This window comes from Podarcis raffonei, chromosome 5 (assembly GCF_027172205.1).
Source record: "Podarcis raffonei isolate rPodRaf1 chromosome 5, rPodRaf1.pri, whole genome shotgun sequence".
NCBI classification, from domain to species: domain Eukaryota; kingdom Metazoa; phylum Chordata; class Lepidosauria; order Squamata; family Lacertidae; genus Podarcis; species Podarcis raffonei.
The window spans coordinates 96255812-96280508 of record NC_070606.1 but is presented as its reverse complement, the minus strand read 5'-3'; the positions used below and the strand labels follow the sequence as shown (position 1 = coordinate 96280508).

Sequence of the window (24697 nt, the reverse complement as noted above, 5' to 3'; positions counted from 1 at the left end):
AAGAATACAAAAAAGATTTAGTACAGATCAAATTTGTTGGAATATCAGAGGCAAGGAATTGAGGAAACAAGGACCCATATCAAGGAAGTTGGAAGTTGAAATATTTTGGGGAATTGGTGCAGCAGTGTTACAAATCTTTGCTTGTTTGTTTGCAAAAGATGTATTGTGTTGTGTATTGAGTCAAAGGATTTTATATCTGTATTATGATTGTCTGTATTTGCATTAGGGTAAAGTAACTGCCTTTTGGTTCCAGAGGGTACAGCTACTATTGGTTCATTTAAGCTGCTGTATTTGGATCCTCTGTCTTATTGGTTTCCTCCAAAAGGCAGGACTGTGATTGCCTGATATTGTTCCCTCCAAAATGTATCCTTTCTAGCTAGTTCCCTGTCCCTATAAATGTAGCTCTCCCCGCCTCAGTTCTCAGTCTTGTTTGCTTTAATAAAGAAGTGTTACTACAGAACTGTCTCCAGCATATTATGTCAAGAGAGCTGAAATCACAAACCCCATGTCACAACATATTGTATACTTTTTCAATGCAAGTGTGTGCTTGTGACGAAAGAGAGAGAAGGGAAAACTGCCATTGAATGCAATGAGTTGTGGCCATTGCCTGAAGATTTGTTCTGCATGAGGAGGGGGAGGGACTTTCCCTGTGCACTTGCTTAAAGGCTGGGTTCGGAGGCTGGTACAGCGTCTATGGCTATACTACCCTGAACACGCCTGATCTCGGAAGCTAAGCAGGGTCAGGCCTGGTTAGTACTTGGATGGGAGACCGCCTGGGAATACCGGGTGCCGTAGGCTTTTGCCTCCTTTTGCCCCGCTTTCAACTCTGCCCCTCCACTTGCCGCCCATTTCATGCCAGGCGCTGCTGCCTGCTCTTTCCATCTTCTAATTTTCTTTCCTTCTGACTCGCACCTTTCGGACCTGCTTTTCCTTTGCAAGGCCCTGCCCCCGCCCCCTGCTCTGCTCAGGGAGGTATGCAAGCATTTAAAGTCACATTTTGGATAGAAGTCAATTAAGGCATTATGGATCGGAACTGGGAGTGATGCAGCACTCCCAGACTGTTCAGTATTAGTGATAAATGGATTATTTAAATTGTGCATTGTTTCTGAAGATTGGATGTTCTGGATATGAACTCTTTCCACTGGCTGTTACTTGTTTTGTTTACAACTGATGGCTTACTATGTTGATTTGTTTTTGTACCATTTTGTAGGAGTAGTAGTAACAACAACAACAACAACAACATTCTCTACCTGCAGAAAGCTAGCCTGTCAGGGAGAAAGTTCTTAGTCTGGCTTCTCCCTTGACATGCTGCTTTTCTGTGTGGAGAGGTGTTTTTGACGCAGGTGGTGCATACAGTCATGCAATTCTTTTGTTTGCTGTCTGCAGCCGCACAGTCCCATCATCAACATACCCATTCATTTGCCAGCCCCACCCACCACTGGCATGTCGTCCCCACTAAGCTGTCTACAAGGTAAGGTGGCCCTAGGCCTTGTTTCTCATCCTTGCCTTAACCGGCTCCCAAATCACAGGAATGGCTGGCACAGAAGGGCAGGGCTGCGGATCTGACACTGAAATTGCTGCCGTTTATCTGGATGGGGCAGGACACAGGTGAGGTTGGGGATACACAGGCCCAGCGACAGAGTGAATCTAGTGTTCCCACTGGTGCACTGACCTAGGTCAGTGGCAGGAGGGGGGCTTCATGGTGCAGCCTCACCATCCTGGCTGCTGCCGCCAAATCACAAAACCCCAAGTGTTATTGCAAGTTAGGAAGTGACTTGGCAAAGGCAACACAGTGCAAAGGCAACACAGTGGTTGCAACTGAGAAAGCCAAGCTTTTGAGTACCTTGGGTTGAAATGTCATGCTTCTAATCCACAGGAGAAAATTGACTCCACAACTACGTTTGATGAAGACAACCTGGTACAGGTTATCTTTGACCTGTTTGCTGGAGGCACAGACACTCTTGTTGCCATTCTCTCCTGGGCACTGCTTTTTATGGTGGCCCATCCCAATATTCAAGGTGAGAGGGGCTGTATGGCGCAAGTGAAGGATGCTTATTCTATTCTATGTACAGAACAGCTTGGGAGTGGGAAAGGCTGTAGCTCGGTGGCATCTGCTTTGCATGAGGAAGGTCCCAGGTTCAGTCCTTGGCATCTCTATCTAGGGCTGGGAATGTCTAGAATCAGAATTGTAGAGCTCGAAGGGACCGCAAGGGTCATCTAGTCTAACTCCCTGCAATGCAGGAATCTTGTGCCCAGTGTGGGGCTTGAACCCACAACCCTGAGATTAAGAGTCTTATGCTGTACCAGCTGAGCTATCCCTGAAACCCTGGAGAGCTGTTGTCGGGGTGGACAATACTGAGCTAGGTTGCCAAATGACATTAAGCAGGCCCAGATGTTAAAACAAAATTCTGGGGTTGTAATTAAGGGAAGCCCTATATCTTATTTGAGTGCATGGTTGATTGATTCTGCTTCAGTTTGTTCTCTGATGCTTCCCCAATAAGGCTATTGTATTGAGGCACTCTGGAAGGGCTACAGCTCAACAAAAGCAGGGCAGAAAAGCACGTCTTTCATATAGAAAGTCATGGGATTTCAGGTAGAAGTTAGAGGATATGTACTGATTGGAAATGAAGCAGCACGGCCACCCCAAAACATTTGCAGGCACAAACATAATAGAAAGCATGATCATGTGTGACCGCCCCAATAGCAATGTGAGCACAAATCATCGTCAATGTGCAATAAAGGGCCAAGGGGCCATGGAGGGGCCAAGGGGTTCTCTTTCACAGCTGTGCAGTGGCTGGCACTCTGGTGACACTTGAGACAAGAGTGTTTCCCAAAGACAACCTTCCCTTCACCCACCTATGAATTTAAACACCTTTCCCCCTGTCCTCAGAGCAAGTCCAGAAGGAGCTAGGAAGTGCTCTCAGTCCCTCCAAATTGGTCTGCTACGAGGATCGGAAGCGATTGCCCTATACCAGTGCTGTGATTAAGGAGACACAGCGCTTCAGCAACATCATACTATTTGGGGCACCCAGAGTTTGTGTAGACGATATGAATGTGCTTGGCAACTTCATTGAAAAGGTACAGAGAAACTTCTACCACCACCCTTCTCTTTCCCAGGTTGAGCGATTGTTTGGCAACAAGTTTTGACTAGCGCAATTGTTGTGTTGGATTCCTCTGTGGCATTGAAACTCTCCCATTCACTAGTGCAAGAGCCCTTTTGTGAGCAGACAGAAAATGTTGAATTTATATATCCTTAAAGACCTACATTGGCTCCCATAATGTTTCTGAGCCCAATTCAAAGTGTTGGTGCTGACCTTTAAAGCCCTAAATGGCCTCGGTCCAGTATACCTGAAGGAGCGTCTCCACCCCCATCGTTCAGCCCGGACACTGAGGTCCATCTCTGAGGGATTTCTGGCGGTTCCCTCCCTGTGAGGGAACCAGGCAGAGGGCCTTCTTGGTAGTGGCACCCACCCTGTGGAACACCCTCCCATCAGGTGTCAAGGAAATAAACAACTATCTGACTTTTAGAAGACATCTGAAGACAGCCCTATTTAGGGAAGTTTTTAATGTTTGAAGTTTTATTCTGTTTTTAGTCTTCTGTTGGGAGCCTCCCAGAGTGGCTGGGGAATAATCATAATCATAATAATTTGCTTGACTTACAGCATTCCTAGGAGTATAAATATTGATTTGGCTTTTATTGCAACATTAAGAATATATTTCTTTGTTCTGTGGAACAATTATGAAGTTGGCTTCCTTCTCTTACTCTGAAGAAATCCATCAGTTTTATCGTATTTGCTATTTCAAAGGTTTTGATCATCCACTCTCAGGGTCCTTGTTGCGACAAATTGTTATACAGGTAGCTGTTAATAAATTTGTGACCATTTATCTATCCTGATCTTTAACACAGCCAAATAAAGGCATCCATTGGAAATGAATACCTGGTAATTAATAATAATAATAATTTTATTATTTATATGCTGCCCATCTGACTGGGTTGCCCCAGCCTCTCCGGGCAGCTCCCAGCAAAAAATTAAGAACACCATAAAACACCACACATTAAAAATTTTCCGATACAGGGCTGCCTTCAGATGCTTTCTAAAAGTCAAATGCTTGTTTATTTCCTTGACATCTGATGGGAGGGCGTTCCACAGCGCAATTAATAATAATGTTATTATTTAATATTTTATTATATTATTATTATTATTTAATTCTTTCAATCCCTCTAACCACATTATCGCAGAACTTCTATATATATGTGAGTGTTAGAACATGTACATTTCATTGTGGAGGGGAAATCATTTTAATTAAATTTAAAATTTTAATGGAAGCCACACTGGTGAACCCGGCTGTGAGGCAGGTGGCTGTCATTTCCCACAACACTGACCGCACTGTGAGGAAGTTAAAACAACCCTGCATTGGCAAATCCAGTTGCCTGAGCCCAGCACTCCTTTCTGTGCCTGGCCAAAATAAATTAAAGGGGACCTAGAGGCCTCGTGTCGTTGGTTACGGTGGGTCTTCCGGAACGGTGTCGTAGCATGGGAGCACGCCACAGGGACTGTTGTCCTGGGCTCAAAATTGTTAGGGGTGCAAAATTTCAACACTCAGTGCTGCTTCAATACAGCCATGTGCTGGACTCTATTGAAAATGGCTTCTCCATGCGAACTAGGAAGTGGCCTCTCCAGCCAACGGAATGCTTCTTCTTTTCTTATCTCTGTGGCTGTGATCTCCTGGGTGATGCAGATGCCATTAGGCAGTTGAATTCACCCTTCCACCCCCTGCCTTTTTGTGGCCCCGGGTACTGGCAACCCATGGTATGACACTGTCCTAACAGGCTATTTGCTGGCCTGGGTGTAGGACAAGCTTCCTCAACCTCAGCCCTCCAGATGTTCTGAGACTACAATTCCCATCATCCCTGACCACTGGTCCTGCTAGCTAGGGATCATGGGAGTTGTAGGCCAAATCATTTGGAGGGCCAAGATTGAGAAAGCCTGATGTAGGAGTTCTCCACCTATACCTGTCTGACCAAGATATTAAGAAGTATAGCTAAGGTCTCTTTTCTCTTCTTTGCAGAATACTCTGGTGATTCCTGATTTGTGCTCTATTAATCTGGATCCCAAGCTTTGGGAGACACCTCGCCAGTTCAACCCTAACCACTTCCTAGATAAGGATGGGAAATTCATAGTGAGAGATGAATTCCTCCCATTTGGGACAGGTAAATGCACAGACTTTTAAAAAGCACAACTGCAAACTTGACCTGCGATATTGAACAGCAGTGTTTGTTTTGAGGACAAAATCTTGAAGGAGGAGCTGAGAAAATGCAGAAAAGCCATAACAGGCTTTTGAAAGTAACCCTTTAAATTTTCGAACCTGCTAGCAGAGGACCAGTAAGGAACCAAGAAGCAATCAAATGCAAGCCTTTTAACTTTGTTCAGGCAACACTACGTGCCAAGCAATTTCGACAGAGGAGTCTTGGCAACACTCTTCTAAGTACAGGCTTCCCCAGAGTGGTGGAAATAAAGGCCAGAGACCTAGCAGAAAATACATCTTTTTGCCTGGCATCTGAAGATATCTAATGGTGGTGCCAGGTGAGCCTCCCTGAGGAGCGAATCCCACAAGTGGGGAGTCACCACCCAAAAGGCCCATTCTTGTGTTGCCTCTTCTGGACCTCCCATGGAGGGGGAAACATGGAACAGAGCTTCAGATGACTATCCCAGGGTTCAGGTCAGTTCATATGGGGAGAGGAAGTTTTTGAGGTACAGTGGTACCTCAGGTTAAGAACTTAATTTGTTCTGGAGGTCTGTTCTTAACCTGAAACTGTTCTTACCTTGAAGCACCACTTTAGCTAATGATGCCTCCCACTGCCGGAGCACAATTTCTGTTCTCATCCTGAAGCAAAGTTCTTAACCCGAGGTACTATTTCTGGGTTAGCGGAGTCTGTAACCTGAAGCATCTGTAACCTGAGGTACCACTGTATTAGTGGTACAGCTTTCTAGGTCCAGAAACGAATTGGTAGCCAGTGCAGTCAGGCCAGGATTAGTACTATATCTTCAAATTGTCTTGCCGCGGTGAGCTACCTGGCCTCTGAATTCTGTATCAGCTGCAGTTTCCGAACTATCTCCAAAGGCAGCACCAGGTATAATGCGTTTCAATAATCTAACCTAGAGGATACCAGAGTGTAGGCAACAGAAATTAGGCTATCCCTTTCCACATCAATTAGGCTTGCTCACAAAAAAGAGGTGCAGGATTGCAGCTTGAGTGTCAACCATATGCACACTTCTTCTTCTTTTCATTGTTTACCACTCTTCATCTGAGGATCACAGAGAGGTTTACATTATAAGAACACAAAAATGCACAACATAATTGCAAACAAAACAATACCCACCCACCCACCCCGCTTTAAAAGGCCATAGAATGTTTAATCAGCCAAAGGCCTGGTTATAGAGAAATATTTTGTGCGGCACCTAAAGATATGTAAGGAAGGCATCAGGCAAGCCTCCCTGGGGAGAGCATTACACAAGCAGGGAGCCACCACAGAATAGGCTTGTTCTAGTGTTGCCACCCTCTGGACCTCTTTCGGAAGAAAAGTCTCAGATGATGGTCACAGGTCCTGGGTTGGTTCATATGGGGAAGGCGGTCCTTGAGGTATTGTGGTCCTGACTTCCATCTCATTGTGTGGACATGTGCACCATCTCCCTTCCCTTCTGCATAGGTTCTTCGGATGCTTTGGTTGCGCACCATATGCAAATGTATACCATGCACTCTTAACTATGGAGTATTATGTGGCGCTTGAGAGAATGAGTGATGCAGGTACGTGATACTTATTATCTCCTGTTTATTACTTCTGCAGGAAGCCGTGCATGCTTGGGGAAGTACATAGCACAGGTGGAACTCTTTGTTTTGTTTACCAGCCTCGTGACTATGCTACCACTCAGTGGATTTGTAACTGGCTGACTGACCGAACTCAAAGGGTGCTCATCAATGGTTCCTCTTCATCCTGGAGAAGAGTGACTAGTGGGGTGCCACAGGGTTCTGTCTTGGGCCCGGTCTTATTCAACATCTTTATCAACGACTTGGATGATGGACTCAAGGGCATCCTGATCAAATTTGCAGATGACACCAAACTGGGAGGGGTGGCTAACACCCCAGAGGACAGGATCACACTTCAAAACGACCTTGACAGATTAGAGAACTGGGCCAAAACAAACAAGATGAATTTTAACAGGGAGAAATGTAAAGTATTGCACTTGGGCAAAAAAAATGAGAGGCACAAATACAAGATGGGTGACACCTGGCTTGAGAGCACTACATGTGAAAAGGATCTAGGAGTCTTGGTTGACCACAAAGTTGACATGAGCCAACAGTGTGACGCGGCAGCTAAAAAAGCCAATGCAATTCTGGGCTGCATCAATAGGAGTATAGCATCTAGATCAAGGGAAGTAATAGTGCCACTGTATTCTGCTCTGGTCAGACCTCACCTGGAGTACTGTGTCCAGTTCTGGGCACCACAGTTCAAGAAGGACACTGACAAACTGGAACGTGTCCAGAGGAGGGCAACCAAAATGGTCAAAGGCCTGGAAACGATGCCTTATGAGGAACGGCTAAGGGAGCTGGGCATGTTTAGCCTGGAGAAGAGGAGGCTAAGGGGTGATATGATAGCCATGTTCAAATATATAAAAGGATGTCACATAGAGGAGGGAGAAAGGTTGTTTTCTGCTGCTCCAGAGAAGCGGACACGGAGCAATGGATCCAAACTACAAGAAAGAAGATTCCACCTAAACATTAGGAAGAACTTCCTGACAGTAAGAGCTGTTCGACAGTGGAATTTGCTGCCAAGGAGTGTGGTGGATGTTGTGACGTGGGGTTTGGGATTTCAGCTCTCTTGACATAATATGCTGGAGACAGTTCTGTAGTAACACTTCTTTATTAAAGCAAACAAGACTGAGAACTGAGGAGGGGAGAGCTACATTTATAGGGACAGGGAACTAGCTAGAAAGGATACATTTTGGAGGGAACAATATCAGGCAATCACAGTCCTGCCTTTTGGAGGAAACCAATAAGACAGAGGATCCAAATACAGCAGCTTAAATGAACCAATAGTAGCTGTACCCTCTGGAACCAAAAGGCAGTTACTTTACTCTAATGCAAATACAGACAATAATAATACAGATATAAAATCCTTTGACTCAATACACAACACCCCTCCCCCCCTAGTGAGCACCACAGACGTAATCTCTCAGGTACTGTGGGGTCCTACAACTTCTACTTGATCTCCTGACAACAGGTGTTGCCGGTTCTGGATTGGATGTTACCTGTGGTAGGGGGGGTGCTATAGGGGTTTCATCAGGAACAGATGGAGTCCCAGACATCGCAGGGTCCCCTACCTGTACCTCGTCATCCTGAGGACTAGCAGACCCTGGTTCATTTGCTGAAGCCCCTGGTGACTGCACCTCTGGGCCATTTTCACTCTGGTCTTGCAGCTCTGCGTCGTTAGCCAGGGATGAATTATCTGACCCCTCCCTGCTGAGCGCCCGGCGCCTCAGCTGATCTATATGTCTCTTCCAAACTTGCCCATTTTCCAAGGTCACATAATAGGACACAGGTCCACTAGCCCGGGTGACCACACCAGCCACCCACCGCGAGCCTCGTGAATAGTTCCTCACCCAGACCAGATCTTCAGGGGCGAGATACCTTGTTGTGTCAGTCTCAGCCTGGGGGGTTGCTCTTGAATTACGGTTTGGCATTTTATCCGGGTGGACATAATCCAGCACCGTTACCAGTCTTCTACCCAAGAGCAGCTCAGCTGGCGACTTGCCCGTCGCAGTACACGGCGTCGCATGCTGCAAAAATAACATTCGCGCAATGCGAGCTGACCAGTTACCCTCCATTAAGCGCTCAATGGATTCTTTGGCTGTTCTTACCATGCGCTCAGCCTGCCCATTGGAGGATGGGTGAAAGGGCGCGGATGTGACCCCTCTTATGAAGTTATCAGCCAAGAATGCCCTGAATTCTTGGGATACAAAAGCTGCCCCATTATCTGATACAATGGTCTCAGGTAACCCGTGGGTTGCAAACAGCTGCCTCAACACCTTGAGTACGCAGCTGATGCCATGCTAGGGACCATCGCCACTTCTAACCATTTGGAATATGCATCGACGATACCCAAAAAGACCTTCCCCTGGAATGGCCCAGCAAAATCTAAGTGCAGCCGGCTCCAGGGAGATCTGGACTGCTCCCACCAGTGAACTGGTGCTCTGGCCATTTCTGGCCGCACCTCTTGGCATGCCTTGCATGTTCGTACCCATTGTTCTATGTTCTGGTCCATTCCAGGCCACCACACATAACATCGGGCTAGCGACTTCATCCTGACCATTCCCGGGTGTCCCATGTGAAGCGTCTCAAGAACCCTGTTTCTCAGTGGTGCTGGGATGATCACCCTATCTCCCCACAGGAGACAACCCTTATGCATGGACAACTCGTGCTGCCTTGTCGCATAAGGCCTGAATTTGTCTTCATGCGGACCATCTGGCCACCCCCTCCCCACCCAAGTGAGCACACGGGAGAGAACAGCATCTTTCCTCGTTTTCTCAGCTATATCAGTAGCCGTTATAGGAGCCCCCGGAAGTGTTTCCAGCATCATTATGTGCTCCGCTGGAGCAGGATCCTCATTGCTCCCGCCAGGAAGGGGCAATCGACTCAGCGCATCAGCGTGGCACAACCGTTTCCCCGGCACATGGGTCAAGGTGCACTGGAACCCGTTCAGGAATATAGACCAACGCAACATTCTGGGGGAGAGAATTTGTGGCGTTTGTTTGTTTGGGTTGAACAACCCTAACAGTGGTTTGTGGTCCGTTTCAATGGAGAAATGGCGACCATACACATAATCATGGAACTTTTTGATTCCTGCCACAATTGCAAGCGCCTCTTTGTCAATTTGAGCATAGTTGCGCTCCGTGGGCGACAACGTACGGGAATAGAAAGAGATGGGCTTTTCCGACCCATCCGGTTCCCTATGACTCAGCACCGCCCCCAGGCCGTATTGAGAGGCATCACATGCCAGGACCAGCGGCTTCGACTCATCATAATGAGCAAGGACGCTCCTGCTACTCAGCATTCCTCGCAAGGAGTCAAAAGCCTTCTGCTGCCCCTGCCCCCATCGCCACACATTCTTTTTCTGCAACAGTCTATGTAATGGTTCAGCTACCGAAGCTTTCTGGGGTAAGAACGAATGATAAAAGTTAATAAGTCCCAGGAATGACTGCAACTCCGTCTTGTTCTGTGGTCGTGGTGCCTCGATGATGGCCTTAATCTTAGCATCTGTGGGGTGGATGCCTAATGCATCAATTTTAAACCCCAAGAAATCCAGAGTTGGCACCCCAAAACTGCATTTTTCCTTTTTCAGTTGCAACCCCACCTCCTTGAACTTGAGCAACACTGCACGGACACGCGCAACCAGTTCCTGTGGGTCTTTTCCAGCAATCAAAACGTCATCAAAAAATGGCAAGACCCCCGGCAGACCTCTTAACAGGCGTTCCATGAGCCCTTGAAAAATCCCTGGGGCCACACAAACTCCAAATTGTAATCTGTTAACTCTGAACGCCCCTTTATGTGTGACAATAGTCTGTGCTTCCGCTGATTGTGGGGTTACTGGCAGCTGTTGGTAAGCTTGTGCCAGGTCAATTTTGGCGAACACCTTGCCCCCAGCCAGTTTAGCCAACAGATGTGATACGACTGGAATGGGGTATGAGTTTCCCCTGAGTGCCTTATTGATAGTACATTTGTAATCTGCACAGATCCTGACTTCCCCATTTGCTTTAAGGGGCGTGACGATTGGAGTCTCCCACTTAGCAGAGTCCACGGGTGAGAGAACTCCCTGCTTGACCAATTTATCCAGCTCTGCTTCGATCTTGGGTTGCAGTGCAAATGGCACTCGCCTTGGTTTGAGTCGGATTGGGGCCACCCCAGGGTCCAATTCGAAGTCAACTGGGGGCCCTTTATAACAACCCAGTTTCCCATTAAAGAGACCAGCAAATTCTTTGCATAATGCCTCGCTCATCTCAGGGCAGGTTTGGATTGAATTAAGCCCTGATATACTCAGTCCCAGGGCGGGGAACCAGTCAGTGCCCAGGAGACTGGGGCGACTGCCCTTCGCAATCACCAGTTTGAGTACCGCCTGTTTGTCCCGGAACTGTACTCTCACGGCACACATTCCCATGACATGGATGCGGCCCGCTGAGTATGACTGCAAAGTTGCCGGGAAGGGCTCCAGAGGGGGCAACTTACCCCTGGGGAAGAATGTCCTCGCGGTCTGGTCCGACACGATAGTGAATCCAGATCCGGAGTCCACCTCCATGTCGCACAGCTGACCCTCAATCTTCACCTTGACGTGTGCCTTGCCTTGCGCTGGAAACTGCACGACCCTCCCGTTGATCTCCGTTACGTAGTGGCAGTCCTTTAGAACATGGTTTGCCGTGGGCGGTCTGCGATGCTCCAGTCTAGGTGCTCCTGTCGCTCCCAACGCCGCCGATCTACAGACCCTGGAGATGTGACCTGTCTTCCCGCACGTCCGGCACATAGCATCCCGGAAACGACAACTCTTCCGCTCATGGTTTCCGCCACAACCAGGGCACCTGCCTCGGTGCTCTTTGTGCACTGTGCAGGCCTGACGCACTGACTCGACCCCACGGACTGGGCTTTGGCTCGGAGTAGCCTCTAGCTCGTCCATGGCATGCGCAACTTCTATCTGTGGCTTAGGGGTCTTGCGACTGGCATCAAGCTCCTCTCTTTCATAATTCTCTGTGGCGGTGGCCTCCTTCAAGGCTGAAGCAAGGGTAACCTCTTCTTTAGCCACGATGCGTCTTCTGGCTTTCTTGCTGCTCAGACCACCGATAAACCGATCCAGGAGAGTCTCTTCCAGATCTTTGAAGTCGCAGTGCTGAGCGAGCTTCCGCAGTTCAGCTAGGAATGCAGATACAGACTCCCCAGCACGCTGCTGCCTCTTATGAAACTCCAACCGCCGGGCCATCTTGGTCTCAGTAGGCGCCAAATGGCTTGTCAGGCAGGCAAGAATATCTTCGAGAGGTGTCTCACTTAGCTTCGCTGGAGCAAGCAATGCCTTGGCCAGCTTGAAGGTCTCAGGCCCACAGTAGCTCAGGAATGTGGCCCTTCTTTTGCTGGCATCGGTGATCCCTTGAGCCACTGCGAAGAACTCGAAGCGTTCGACGTAGTCTTCCCACGTGTGGGGCTCTGATGGCTGGAAGGGCTCCAATACCCTTGGACTCGCCATTGTCCTGTGGGCAGGGTCGTCTTCTCAGCTGGCCAGTGAGTCTTGTTCTTAGCTACAATCCGGACTCTGAGGCAGGGCTGCGTTTAACCGCTCCTCAGCATTCCGGATCCCACCTTCGTCGCCAGTTGTTGTGACGTGGGGTTTGTGATTTCAGCTCTCTTGACATAATATGCTGGAGACAGTTCTGTAGTAACACTTCTTTATTAAAGCAAACAAGACTGAGAACTGAGGAGGGGAGAGCTACATTTATAGGGACAGGGAACTAGCTAGAAAGGATACATTTTGGAGGGAACAATATCAGGCAATCACCGTCCTGCCTTTTGGAGGAAACCAATAAGACAGAGGATCCAAATACAGCAGCTTAAATGAACCAATAGTAGCTGTACCCTCTGGAACCAAAAGGCAGTTACTTTACTCTAATGCAAATACAGACAATAATAATACAGATATAAAATCCTTTGACTCAATACACAACAGTGGAGTCTCCTTCTTTGGAGGTCTTTAAGCAGAGGCTTGACAACCATATGTCAGGAGTGCTCTGATGGTGTTTCCTGCTTGGCAGGGGGTTGGACTCAATGGCCCTTGTGGTCTCTTCCAACTCTATGATTCTATGATTCTATGAGAGCATTTACCTTCCGGCTGCCAGAGGAAGTGAAGGAAGTGAACACAGAACCTGTAATAGCTGCTGTGGTGCATCCCCGCCCATTTAAGCTCTGTGCTGTTCCTCATTAGGCTGTAGCCCACAGAAGACCAAGGTTGGAGAGTTTAGAGTGGCTTATTGCTCACTGGGGATTTTTCATCTCCTACTGCAAAGCTTTATCCTTTACTTCTCCATAGCCTCGTTGCTCTGCTCAGTTCGTAGAGCAAGTGATTCTTAACCGCAAGGCCTTGGGTTCAAGCCCCATGTTGGGCAAAAATATTCCTTCATTGCAGGGAGTTGGACTAGCTGACCCTCACGGTCCCTTCCAAATCTATAATTCTGTGATTCTGTAATACATGCGTTTTTTCGGGAGAGAATTCAGGTAGAAATAAATGCCAGAACTGGATGAAAGGATCTGAGAACAGGAGTGATCTGAACAGATGCCATCGTTCTAACACCCACATTCAGATTAGCCTGTTGAGTAGTAAAAGCACTGAGAAATATGAAATCAATTTGCACCTGAGTGCAGATGGTCACATTACATTTTATGTACGGTACTCTGGTTCATGATAAAAGGTAAAGGGACCCCTGACCATTGGTCCATCATGACCGACTCTGGGGTTGCAGTTGGCCGAGGGAGCCGGCGTACAGCTTCCAGGTCATGAGGCCAACATGACTAAGCCGCTTCTGGCGAACCAGAGCAGCGCACGGAAACGCTGTTTACCTTCCCGCCGGAGTGGTACCTATTTATCTACTTGCACTTTGACATGCTTTCGAACTGCTAGGTTGGCAGGACTGGTTCATGATACCCAGGGGCAAAATGCACACGCTTCTCATCAAATGTGAAAAATTGCACACGTGTAAAATTTAGCACGTGGCCCTGTAAAATAAAGTGTATTTTTACAAAAGCATTTTTCAGTCATGGCTTCTGAGTATTTTTTTAATATAATTTTTATTAAACTTTCACTTTAAACAATAAACTATAATTTCCAATATACGCCTACCAATCTTATTCCCTACCGCTCTGCCGAGTTTATGACTTCCCTCCATCCCGCCAACAAGCTTTCCCTTTTCAAATCTAATCTCACAGTTTAATCTTATTTTATAAAGTCCACGTCGTAGGATTTATTTCAGTCCTGCTACTGTCTTCAAACTTCTATTATTTATATAGTCAATGAATTTGCTCCAGTCTCTTTGGAATTTTAGTTCGTCCTGGTTTCAAACTCTGCAGGTCAATTTTGCCAGTTCCGCATAGTCCATCATCTTCGTCTGCTACTCCTCCATCGTTAGTAATTCCCGTAACTTCCACTTTTGGGCTAATAAAGTTCTCGCCGCAGTTGTGGCATACATAAATAGTCTTTGATCTGCCGTTGCTGTTTCCTCTCCCATCAAGCCCAGCAAAAAAGCTTCTGGCTTTTGGGAAAGGTATATTTGAGCATCTTTTTCAATGACTTCTGAGTATTTTAAAGGACTGAATATGAATTCTGTAGCTTCACTGGTACATGCTCCCTGTCTTTTCATTCACCCATCCATTCCAATTTGTCCTCAGATTTTTACATTATAAATTAGACCGGGGCTGATGTTGGAGTGGTGGCCCTGCGCCGCCTTGATCACCTTTGGTGTGGCGGGAGAAGCATGTGAGATAGGTTGAGTGGCGTGGGGTGTGGCCACTGGTGAGCCAGTGAATCTGGTGCAGGCTAGTTGCATTGGGGAGAACGTTGTGAGGGGCAGGCAGGTGCAAGCGTGTGCTTGTGACAAAAGAGAGATAAGGGCTAACTGCTGTTGAATGCAATGAGTTGTGGCCATTGCCTGAAGATCTGTTCTGCAGGAGGAGGGGGAGGGACTCTCCCTGCGCTCTTGCTTAAAGGCTGGGTTCGGAGGCTGGTACAGCGTCTACGGCCATACTACCCTGAACACGCCCGATCTCGTCTGATCTCGGAAGCTAAGCAGGGTCAGGCCTGGTTAGTACTTGGATGGGAGACCGCCTGGGAATACCGGGTGCCGTAGGCTTTTGCCTCCTTTTGCCGGTCAGCGGCCCCGCTTTCAACTCTGCCCCTCCACTTGCCGCCCATTTCATGCCAGGCGCTGCTGCCTGCTCTTCCCATCTTCTAATTTTCTTTCCTTCTGACTCGCACCTTTCGGACCTGCTTTTCCTTTGCAAGGCCCTGCCCCCGCCCCCTGCTCCGCTCAGGGAGGTATGCAAGCATTTAAAGTCACAGCTCAGCTGAAATCTATCAAGAGGCAGCAACTGCCGGGCGTGAAGTGCAGCACATGAAGGAGAGCTGCAAGTGGAAAGCGTTTGCAGGCTGTTCAGTTCAATTGTATTCAAAGACAGCCACAAATGGACAGGAACTATGCAACGTGAAAGCCGCATGTGGAGTCGTGCCTTTCCTTTCTAACCTTTAAAAAGCAAATTAGAAGAAAGATGGGAAGAGCAGGCAGCAGCGCCTGGCATGAAATGGGCGGCAAATGGAGGGGCAGAGTTGAAAGCGGGGCAAAAGGAGGCAAAAGCCTACGGCACCCCGTATTCCCAGGCGGTCTCCCATCCAAGTACTAACCAGGCCTGACCCTGCTTAGCTTCTGAGATCAGACGAGATCGGGCGTGTTCAGGGTAGTATGGCCGTAGACGCTGTACCAGCCTCCGAACCCAGCCTTTAAGCAAGAGCGCAGGGAGAGCGCCTCCCCCGAGGCCCTGGATGCTTTCCCCACGCAGCTTTCGCCACGCGTGGTTCCTGTCCATTCGTGGCTGTCCTTGAATGCAATTCAACGAAACAGCCTGCAGATGCATTCCACTTGCAGCTCTCCTGTAGAGCACTTGATGTCTAGCAGCTGGCGCTCTCCAGCGGCGAAAGCACATTTGTCGGCCGTCAGCCTTTGGCCTAGCAATTCTCGGCGTAGTAGCTCACTTTGGGCCCTGGATGCTTTCCACGTGCAAGCAGGTTAGAAAGGGGCAGGTCAGAAGGAAAGCAAATTAAAAGAGCGCAGGGAAAGTCCCTCCCCTCCTCCTGCAGAACAAATCCTCAGGCAACGGCCACAATTCATTGCATTCAATGGCATCACAAGCACCCAGTGGCTTAAAGCAGGAGCCTAGAACTCAAGCACACATCACCCTGGACCACAAACTCTGAAGAGGCACACCCGTCCCATTGCAACCCAGCCAGATGGGCAGGATATAAATAATAAAATTATTAATACTATTATTATTCCATCCTACGTGGGGCCTCCTTTCTGTTTCTTCAGGAGCAGGGGTCTTTGTCTCCCTGACACTCAGTGCACTCTCACGAAGACACCCAAGCCTCATGCAGAGGCAGCCGGTGCCCTCAAGCGCCCAAGACACACCTAAAGTGACCCCCCTTCCAGCCCTGAGGGGGAGGAGGTGGTGGCCGCAGCGTTTGGGGGTGGCTTGGAAAGGAAGGCATTGTGAAACAATATGTTTGAACCTTCACTAATTGGATTGGGATAACGTGGCCACTTTGTAGTCCTTTTTGTAAACTTGAGACTAGATTACTGCAATGTGCTTTCTGTGGGGCTGCCCTTGGCCTTGGGGCAGAAACTCCAGCTGGTACAAAATGCACCAGCAAGACGGCTGATGGGGACAGATGGTCAACAGCATGAGGCAGCCCTGCTAAAACATCTGCAATGGCTGCCTTTATGCTACCAGGACAGGTCCAACGCTATTTCAAAAAATATAAACAAACCCCTAAACCACTTGAGATACCTGAAGGACCACCTGAGCCCTTATAGTCCAGTACGATTGCTGAGATCATCTGGAAGAGTGCTGTTGATGTTACAGATCCAACAGAGATTTGGCAGGCATCCTCACTTGGGACTTTCTGGCATTTCTTAATCACCTTCTGTGCAGCTGTACAGTGGTGTTGCATGTGGGGGCAGGTCACAGGGGCAGTTGTCCCCAGTGCAAAATTGTTAGAGGGCACAAAATGTCGACACCTGGCAATGCTTCAATGCAGTTGCGCACTTCCATCACTGGGCTCTGTGGAAACAGCTTCTCCATGAGATCCAGGAAATGACCTCCCTGGACAACAGAATGACCCTTCTTTTCTTATTTCTGCGGCTGTGATCTCCTGGGTGACATGGATGCTGTTAGGCAGATGAATGTACATGTGTACTCAGACTGTTTCCCTCCCTCCCACCCCCTGCCTCCACATGGCCCCAGGCACTGGCAACGCACGCTATGCCACTGCAGCTGTATGAGGCTTGCTTGACTGGCTAGACATTTCAGTGGTTTGTACTGTTTTTAATGGGGTGTTTTTTCTGCTTCACTCTGATATCGCAGTATATAAATGGCAGTGCATAAATTATTTTATAGATTAAAAAAAGTCATGCATACATAATGTGAAATATCAATGGTGCAGGCTGTCTCAGAAAGGTGTGCTTAATACATCAAAAACAATGTTTTACTTCATTCCTCTAGGTGGCGTTTGCAGCCTCTGTGTTTGCAGGCTGCTGAGAAACAGAGCTATGGAGGCCTTTCCCTAGCCCCTATTTTATTTGTATACTGCTTATCTGTCAATAAAACCTCTAAGCAGTTCACAAAACCTGAGCTGACCACAAGACCTGAGACTTTTTGTCCTGCAAATCAAACTGTGGCCTGGCTGCGAGGTGGAGGTTTGGAGTGTGCAAGAGCTACAGTCAGCCCTGGGCCGGGGAGGAGTAAGTGGCCAGTTGGTATAATGGACCTAGATTTGAGAGACGGCGGCTTATTTTAATTTATGAATTAGCCTTATGGGCAGTTTTGTCTCCTGGTGCAGTTGCTAAAAGGAGGTCTATAGTGTGTGGATAATATAATTATATAGTTTAGCCACAAGGTGGCACTGGACTTAGTTGTATCTGGGTTACGTTTCCTGTTGCTCTTCTGTTCTTGTGTGAGACACACAATGAACATTTCTGTCTGCCGTCTCTACTGCCGTCTGCGAGCCTTTTGTGACACAGTACACAGTACACAATTTGGCTGTAGGTTAGGGAAGAGTGTGTTGGATGGGTAGAATAGTGTAGATATGGGTGGAGGTGGCTGATTTAAATTTACAGGCCAACCCTACAGGGCAGTTTCCTTGCCCATTAATTTGTCAGTAGGGCACCCCATTGGGGTGCTGGTGTTGGTTTATAGTCAGAAGGTGTGTGTGTGTGTGTGTGTGTGTGTGTGTGTGTGAAGGAGAGGAGGTGTTGCAATTTGTATTGGACAGGAAGTTTGGTGAGATTTCTGAGACCAAAAAGACTTTTCCCAGCAGACTTAGTTGTTCAGTGCAACATCTGCATCAACCATTTGGGGGGAAGTCTTTTTGGACTCAAAAATCTAAAGTGGGAGTAGGTGAAAGATATACAGGGGATGGGGAGAGCATAGCTAGCAAAGACTATGATAGTTTTTGTTTCTGTCTCAGGCTGGATTGAGATGCTTTCCTGGTTGTGTAGCTGTTTGGGGAGAAAGCAGCTACTTTGGATCATCACCAGCTTGTGTCAGGAGTGAGACATTAGGACACCACACCAAACAAGTTGGAGTTAACTCTTTATTAGTTAAAACAGGCTCTGCACAGCGCAGCAACTCTTCTCCAGCAGGAAGGGAGACTGAAGTTCCCCACCTTCCCCCAGCTGCCTAATTTCCCCCCATCCTCTCCAGGGGTTTTCCCCAAGCAATCTGAGACTGCGCCTGCATGAAGCTAACTTCTCCACCCTCTTCATGTCTCCCCTGGTTTTGGGAGAAAAGGGTGGGGGAGTTTGTCACAGCAGGAGAGGGAGACAGCTGTGGCTCTTTGCCAGCTAGACTCATCTCTGTCTCTTAGCCTCCCTCCAATTCTGCTTCAGCTTCTGCCTCTGAGTCTGGACTGTTCTCTGCCACACTGCCCCCTATTCACTAAGCCCTGTTACCTCTTCAGCTTCTGAAACATCCTCCTCACAGTTTTCTCCCTCTTCTCCAACTGACCTCTCATTGGTGTCCCACTACCAATTCCCTGGCTCTGAGCCTTCTTCCTTTGCGGGTTCCCTAGCTGGTTCCTCGGGCCATTCCCCTGCATCCAACCAGTCTGTTAGTATATACTAAATCAGACAATTGCTGCATCCATCTCAGTATCGTCTATAGCAAGTGGCAGCTGCTCTCCAAGGTTTCAGGCAGGGGTCTCTTTCAACCCTACCTAGAGATGCCAGGGATTGAACCTAAGTTAAGTTCAGCCTGAAGCTTCACATAGTTATGCCAAGTGTGATAAGAATTTTAAGGTCTTAGATATATATTAAATGTTCATAAATGTACCAACCAAGCACATGTCTGAAGCAGCACAGGAAAACAGCCATGAAGCCATTTTGGCTCCTAAACTGACCAAATGTTTTCTTTGCAAAGTCAGAGGAAAATGGAAAAGCCTCCCCATTGTCTTTTCCTTCACAAATCCTGTCTTAAGGGTATGTATGAACAGGGTGAGCCTGTGAGCTGGCTCAGGAACTAAGTATTTATCATTACAAAAGACTGGCCAGGCTCCCCAGGGTATCCAATCAAGTGACCATTAACAGGTAACCTGCCAGACAGGAATAAACAATGACAAGAGATAAACAACGCACTCTGATTTCTGCTATAGACCGCCCTTTTTGTGATGTAGGTATGACGTGCCTGGGGGGTGGTCTTGAGCTACATCCCTTCTGTGATGTATGTATTATGCTTCTGGGGGTGGTCTTGGACTTCAGGGCGGGCAATTTAAAATGTCTATATAAGGGTGGGCACACCTTGGTTCTGGGTTCCTCCTCCTTTCCTGCGTGTGAGGGGAGCACCCTGTTGCAACAGTTCAATAAAGATCAGGCTTACTAGCTGATTTGCTTCTCAATATTCTCTGGTTGGCCTATGTTATTTTCTCCTACCAATAGGGAACCTACGTAAGGACTCTATATGGGCTCTTGGATACCCCATAAGGGGAAAAGGGCAGATTTTGCTTAATTTTGTTTAGAACACAAGTTATGCCAAAGTTGGTTATGCTTATGAAATACACTTTTCAGTTTGCTTTGTGCTAATTTAACCTAGAAGTTACTCAGAGCAAACTGTCTACACAGCGAGGGAGCCTTCATCTAAGGAGCTACATGAGTGCAAGACCAGAGCCTATAATAATAAAATCCCATAGAAAGGCCAAGGCAAAGACATTTCTCTCATGACGTGTCCAAACCTGTGCCAGCTATGGTGAGTACCAGGCGACATGGTTAATATGAAAGCCCTAATGGATTCACCAGGGATTGCCACTGCTGTGGCACCATGCCAGTGTGAGACCAAAGGAGAGCTAGCTTGACACCTGAGAACACATAAAAAATGGCGGAGGACAAAGCAAACTGCATTTTTCAGTCATTACTGGACCTTCCTGCTAAGTGAAAAGCATAGACCACTATTGAGAAAATGTTTCTCCCAAGAGCTAGAATGCTGCAAGTAATTTAGTAACAAAACACAACATGTGTTATTTTTATATGATATATTTACACAAAGCCATCCATTTACCACATACGATGTTATTATTTGTGGGGCAAAATTTTTAGGAAAAATTCTAGCCCCAAAGGGGGGATAATGTGATAGGAATTTTATGGTCTTAGATATATGGCAATGTTCAAAACCGCACATACATAGATCAGCACAGGAAGGCCAACCTGGAATCATTTTGATTCCTAAACAGAGCAAATGTTTTCTCTGCGAGGTCAAACCGGAAAAAAGCCTCCCCATTGTCTTTTCCTTCACAAATCCTGTCTTAAGGGTATGTCTGTGTTTGAATAAGTATTTATCACTACAAAAGACTGGCCAGGCTCCTCAAGAAATCCAATCAAGGAACCTGCCAGACAGGAGATAAACAAGGACAAGAGAAAAACAACATTTAAATTTCTGTGATGTAGGTGGGATGTATCTGAGGGGTGGTCTTAGGTTACACCCCTTCTGTGATGTATGCATAATGTTTCTGGGGGTGGTCTTGATCTACTGGATGGGAATTTCAAAAGTCTTTATAAGGCCTTGCATGCCATTTTTCTGGGTCCTCCTCCTTTCCTGCGTGTGAGGGGAGCACCCTGTTGCAACAGATCAATAAAGATCAAGCTTACTAGCTGCTTTGCTTCTCAATATTCTCTGGTTGGCCTCTGTTATTTTCTCCTACCAATAGGAAACCTATGTAAGGACTCTATATGGGCTCTTGGATACCCCATAAGGGAAAAGGGTATATTTTTTATTTACAACACTACCTCTTGTTGCACAAATTACTATGAAATTGAGCCTTAAGTCTCTTTTACTAAAACATTCTCTTTTTATGTTTGGATGAATAATTGGAGAGAGAGCTGGAATCTCCCCGATATTTAGCAATACTGTGCATATGTGAAAATGTCAGCATGCAATTAAGGCATTGTCCTTTCGCCTGGTCACCTGTGTTTGCTGTACAGCTCAAATGATTTTCTTACGCAGTCCTTGGGCAATGGGCCTGGAAAAGTAGAGCACATCCTGCAGAAGATCTTGCACATTGATTACAATGATTGAAAAGGAAGTATGTAATTCCTATATGTTATGCCAGTGTCTCTGGGTTCAATGCTAATTGTACCTAATTGTTATTCAGCAGAACACCCAAGTTGTTTTATGATGTTAACGATGACTCTAAGAACATGACGTCTTCCAAGAGGAATCTAAAACTGACGCAAGGGGCCTCAGAATCTGCTCCGCCATTACCCAGGGACCTAGTCATATGCTAATTGCTAGCTTCAGAAAGGACTGCTGGCTTAATTTGCAAATGACTAGGCTTGCAACAATTGTTTACAGAGACTACCTAGATGTAATGGGAACCTATATGCTGCCAAGCAATTTATTCTTAAATGGAAAAATGTGGATGTTGAATGACACATCTTTGCATATTGATTTAAAAGTGTATTTTTCTGCATATGAGCTTAGCATTTGACCTTGCTTTGTTAGAGAGTGTTGGTGCATTTTGAAATACACCTCCACATAAGCCCATATTTCCATTCAACATTTGAAGCCTCTTAAAGGTAAAGGGTAAAGGGAGCCCTGACCATAAGGTCCAGTCGTGGCCGACTCTGGGGTTGCGGCGCTCATCTCGCTTTACTGGCTGAGGGAGCCGGAGTACAGCTTCTGGGTCATGTGGCCAGCATGACTAAGCCGCTTCTGGCGAACCAGAGCAGTGCATGGCCCAAGAATCCGGGGATTATATCTCTAGGAGAAGACTAGGGGGTCTCCAAACAAACTTGGATTCTTTGGGGGACTCCGTGACTGTTAAAGTGGTATAAGAGTGGTATATAGGTATAAGAGTGGTATATAGGTACCTGCCAAAGCGGTACCTATTTATCTACTTGCACTTTGATGTGCTTTCGAACTGCTAGGTTGGCAAGAGTTGGGACCGAGCAACAGGAGCTCACCCCGTCGCGGGGATTTGGACCGCCGACCTTCTGATCGGCAAGCCCTAGGCTCAGTGGTTTAACCCACAGTGCCACCCGTGTCCCTTGAAGCCTCTTAGTAGGCTGAAAAAAAACAAACTGATAGAGTAGACCCAATGAAATTTATGGAACTAAGCTAGCAATGCACATTAATTGCAATGACTCACATCCTCCCCACCTGCTGAATTTCTGCCTATCAGAAGAATGGTAAATGTAGATTCCCGGCCATTTGTTATCTATAGCATTCATAGAATCACAGAATTGTAGAGTTGGAAGGGACCCTGAGGGTCATCTAGTCCAACCCCCTGCAATGCAGGAATCTTAATTAAAGCATCATTTAAAGCACTCTTATACCACTTTAACAGTCACGGAGTCCCCCAAAGAATCCAAGTTTGTTTGGAGACCCCCTAGTCTTCTCCTAGAGATATAATCCCCGGATTCTTGGGCCAGCCCAGTCCTGCCTCTTTAAACAGACTAGAATGGCTTCCCTGAGCAGGTCACCATTTGCAGTTCCAGCATTTGCCTAGAAGAAAGTCACGAAGTCCTAGCGATTCTGCCAGTCTCTGCATTTGTAATATAAGGGGTAACAAGGTTGGTCTGCAATAGAGGGAAATAAGAAGTGCTGAAAAAAATACTGATTTTTTAAAAATAAAAAAACACAACCAATTCTCACACTTGTAGGTGGCATGTGCCATCATAAAATATGCATTTAGTTCTGTGTGTGACAAGGGTCCGGGGGGGGGCATATTTCCAAAAACTATTAATTGGCAGGATTAATAGAGGACACCTCATATTCACAGGCACCAGAGCTGCTGCTTCTGGGACAAAATGCTAATAACAGAAGTTCACCTGGTGCCTTCATTATACACCTTTAGGCACCAGGCAAAAACGTTCCTTTTTAACCAGGCCTTTGGTTGATTTGATTGACATCCTATGTCCTTTTAAAATGTGGTTTTATTTTTGGGGGGCAGGGTTATTGGTTTTGTGGTTTTATACTTTGATTTTGTTCTATGAACCACTCTTAGACCTCCGGGTATAGGGTGGTACAGTGGTACCTCGGGTTAAGTACTTAATTCGTTCTGGAGGTCCGTTCTTACCCTAAAACTGTTCTTAACCTGAAGCACCACTTTAGCTAATGGGGCCTCCTGCTGCCACTGCGCCACCAGAACACAATTTCTGTTCTAGATCCTGAAGCAAAGTTCTTAACCAGAAACACTATTTCTGGGTTAGCGGAGTCTGTAACCTGAAGCGTATGTAACTCGAGGTACCACTGTATATTAATAAATTAAGTAAGTAAGTAAAAAAATGGAAGGCAGTGGACCAAAACAAAGAAAGCCCCCTTCCCCAAATGCCTGGCCACGTGTTTCATCTTACAAACGAAACAAAACAAAACAAAACAAAACAAAACACACTCATTACTCAAACTCAGCGGTGGGACCCTGCTCTTTCTCTCTCTGCCCTTTGAAAAGGCTGCTGCTCCACTATTGGCTATCCTGGAGCATCAATCAGCCGGCTATGAAAGGGAGGGTGGCTTCAACTTCCTAAGTACCTACCATGTTTAGTTGTGCATGAGACAAGCAAGTTGGAGTGAGCGCCCAAATGCCCACCTGGCCAACCCCTAGGTATGGTCCTGCCAGCAGGGCTCTTATGGCCCCATGAAAAAGTTTTGAAAATAGGAAGGTAGCAGGCAAAATGAAATAACAACACATCACTTAAAGGATCATGACATGCTGCTGAACCCCTGTTTCGTATTGCTCAACAGTGGATGGAAACAGGTAGGACAGTTTAGCTAGAAAGATAATATCGTTAGTCTGTTACTTGCAGCAAAACTGTAGGTGGCTTAGAGTTGGAAGAAAACTCAGGCAAATACTTGAGTCGTAACTCAGTGTTTGGATATATACCAGCAATTCCAAAATTAGCAAATGCTGCATGTGACCCGAGGAACTTCCAAAACAGGAAATTCATAGGGCCCCTTTCCTTGGTTAATCAGATGGCAAAACTGGATGCATGTTAAACGATATATATGTTGCGATAAGGGATGAGGATGTTTCAGAAAGATGCATATGCTAGGGTGAAGCATGCATAAGCATGCATGTATTAGTCAAAGTAACATACAGTGTGGGCAAAACTGCATGCAAGAAATATGCATATTAGGCAAAAATTACAAAGGTGTGGTATATTAGGAGAAATTTGCAGGAAAGTGCTGGTGAATGGGCGGGGTATAAATAAATTATTATTATTATTATTATTATTATTATTATTATTATTATTAGGATTTAATTTTTTTCCAAGAAATAACTGAGGCAGAAATTTGGGGGACTGAACTGATGAATGGAAAAATGAGAAAATGAAATGGATAATTTGCTCATCTTTGTGAC

General features: G+C 46.7%; 1 protein-coding gene, 2 non-coding genes and 1 pseudogene across 3 annotated transcripts; 3 read left to right on the top strand and 1 right to left on the bottom strand.

Moving 5' to 3' along the window:
• The first annotated feature begins 689 nt into the window (after window positions 1-689).
• LOC128414951 (uncharacterized) lies at window positions 690-798 on the top strand (annotated as a pseudogene).
• Window positions 799-1800: 1002 nt separating this feature from the next.
• LOC128414866 (cytochrome P450 2K6-like) lies at window positions 1801-13510 on the top strand. Its single transcript, XM_053390781.1, has 5 exons — window positions 1801-2018; window positions 2891-3078; window positions 5071-5212; window positions 6848-6916; window positions 12906-13510. Exons 1-5 carry the CDS (start codon window positions 1994-1996, stop codon window positions 13013-13015), a joined length of 534 nt encoding a protein of 177 aa, XP_053246756.1. The 5' UTR covers window positions 1801-1993; the 3' UTR covers window positions 13016-13510.
• A 1304-nt stretch (window positions 13511-14814) lies between these two features.
• Window positions 14815-14933, top strand: LOC128415020 (5S ribosomal RNA). The gene has a single exon (XR_008330822.1). It is a non-coding gene; the product is annotated as a 5S ribosomal RNA (ribosomal RNA).
• Window positions 14934-15432: 499 nt separating this feature from the next.
• Window positions 15433-15551, bottom strand: LOC128415043 (5S ribosomal RNA). The gene has a single exon (XR_008330845.1). It is a non-coding gene; the product is annotated as a 5S ribosomal RNA (ribosomal RNA).
• Window positions 15552-24697: the final 9146 nt, after the last annotated feature.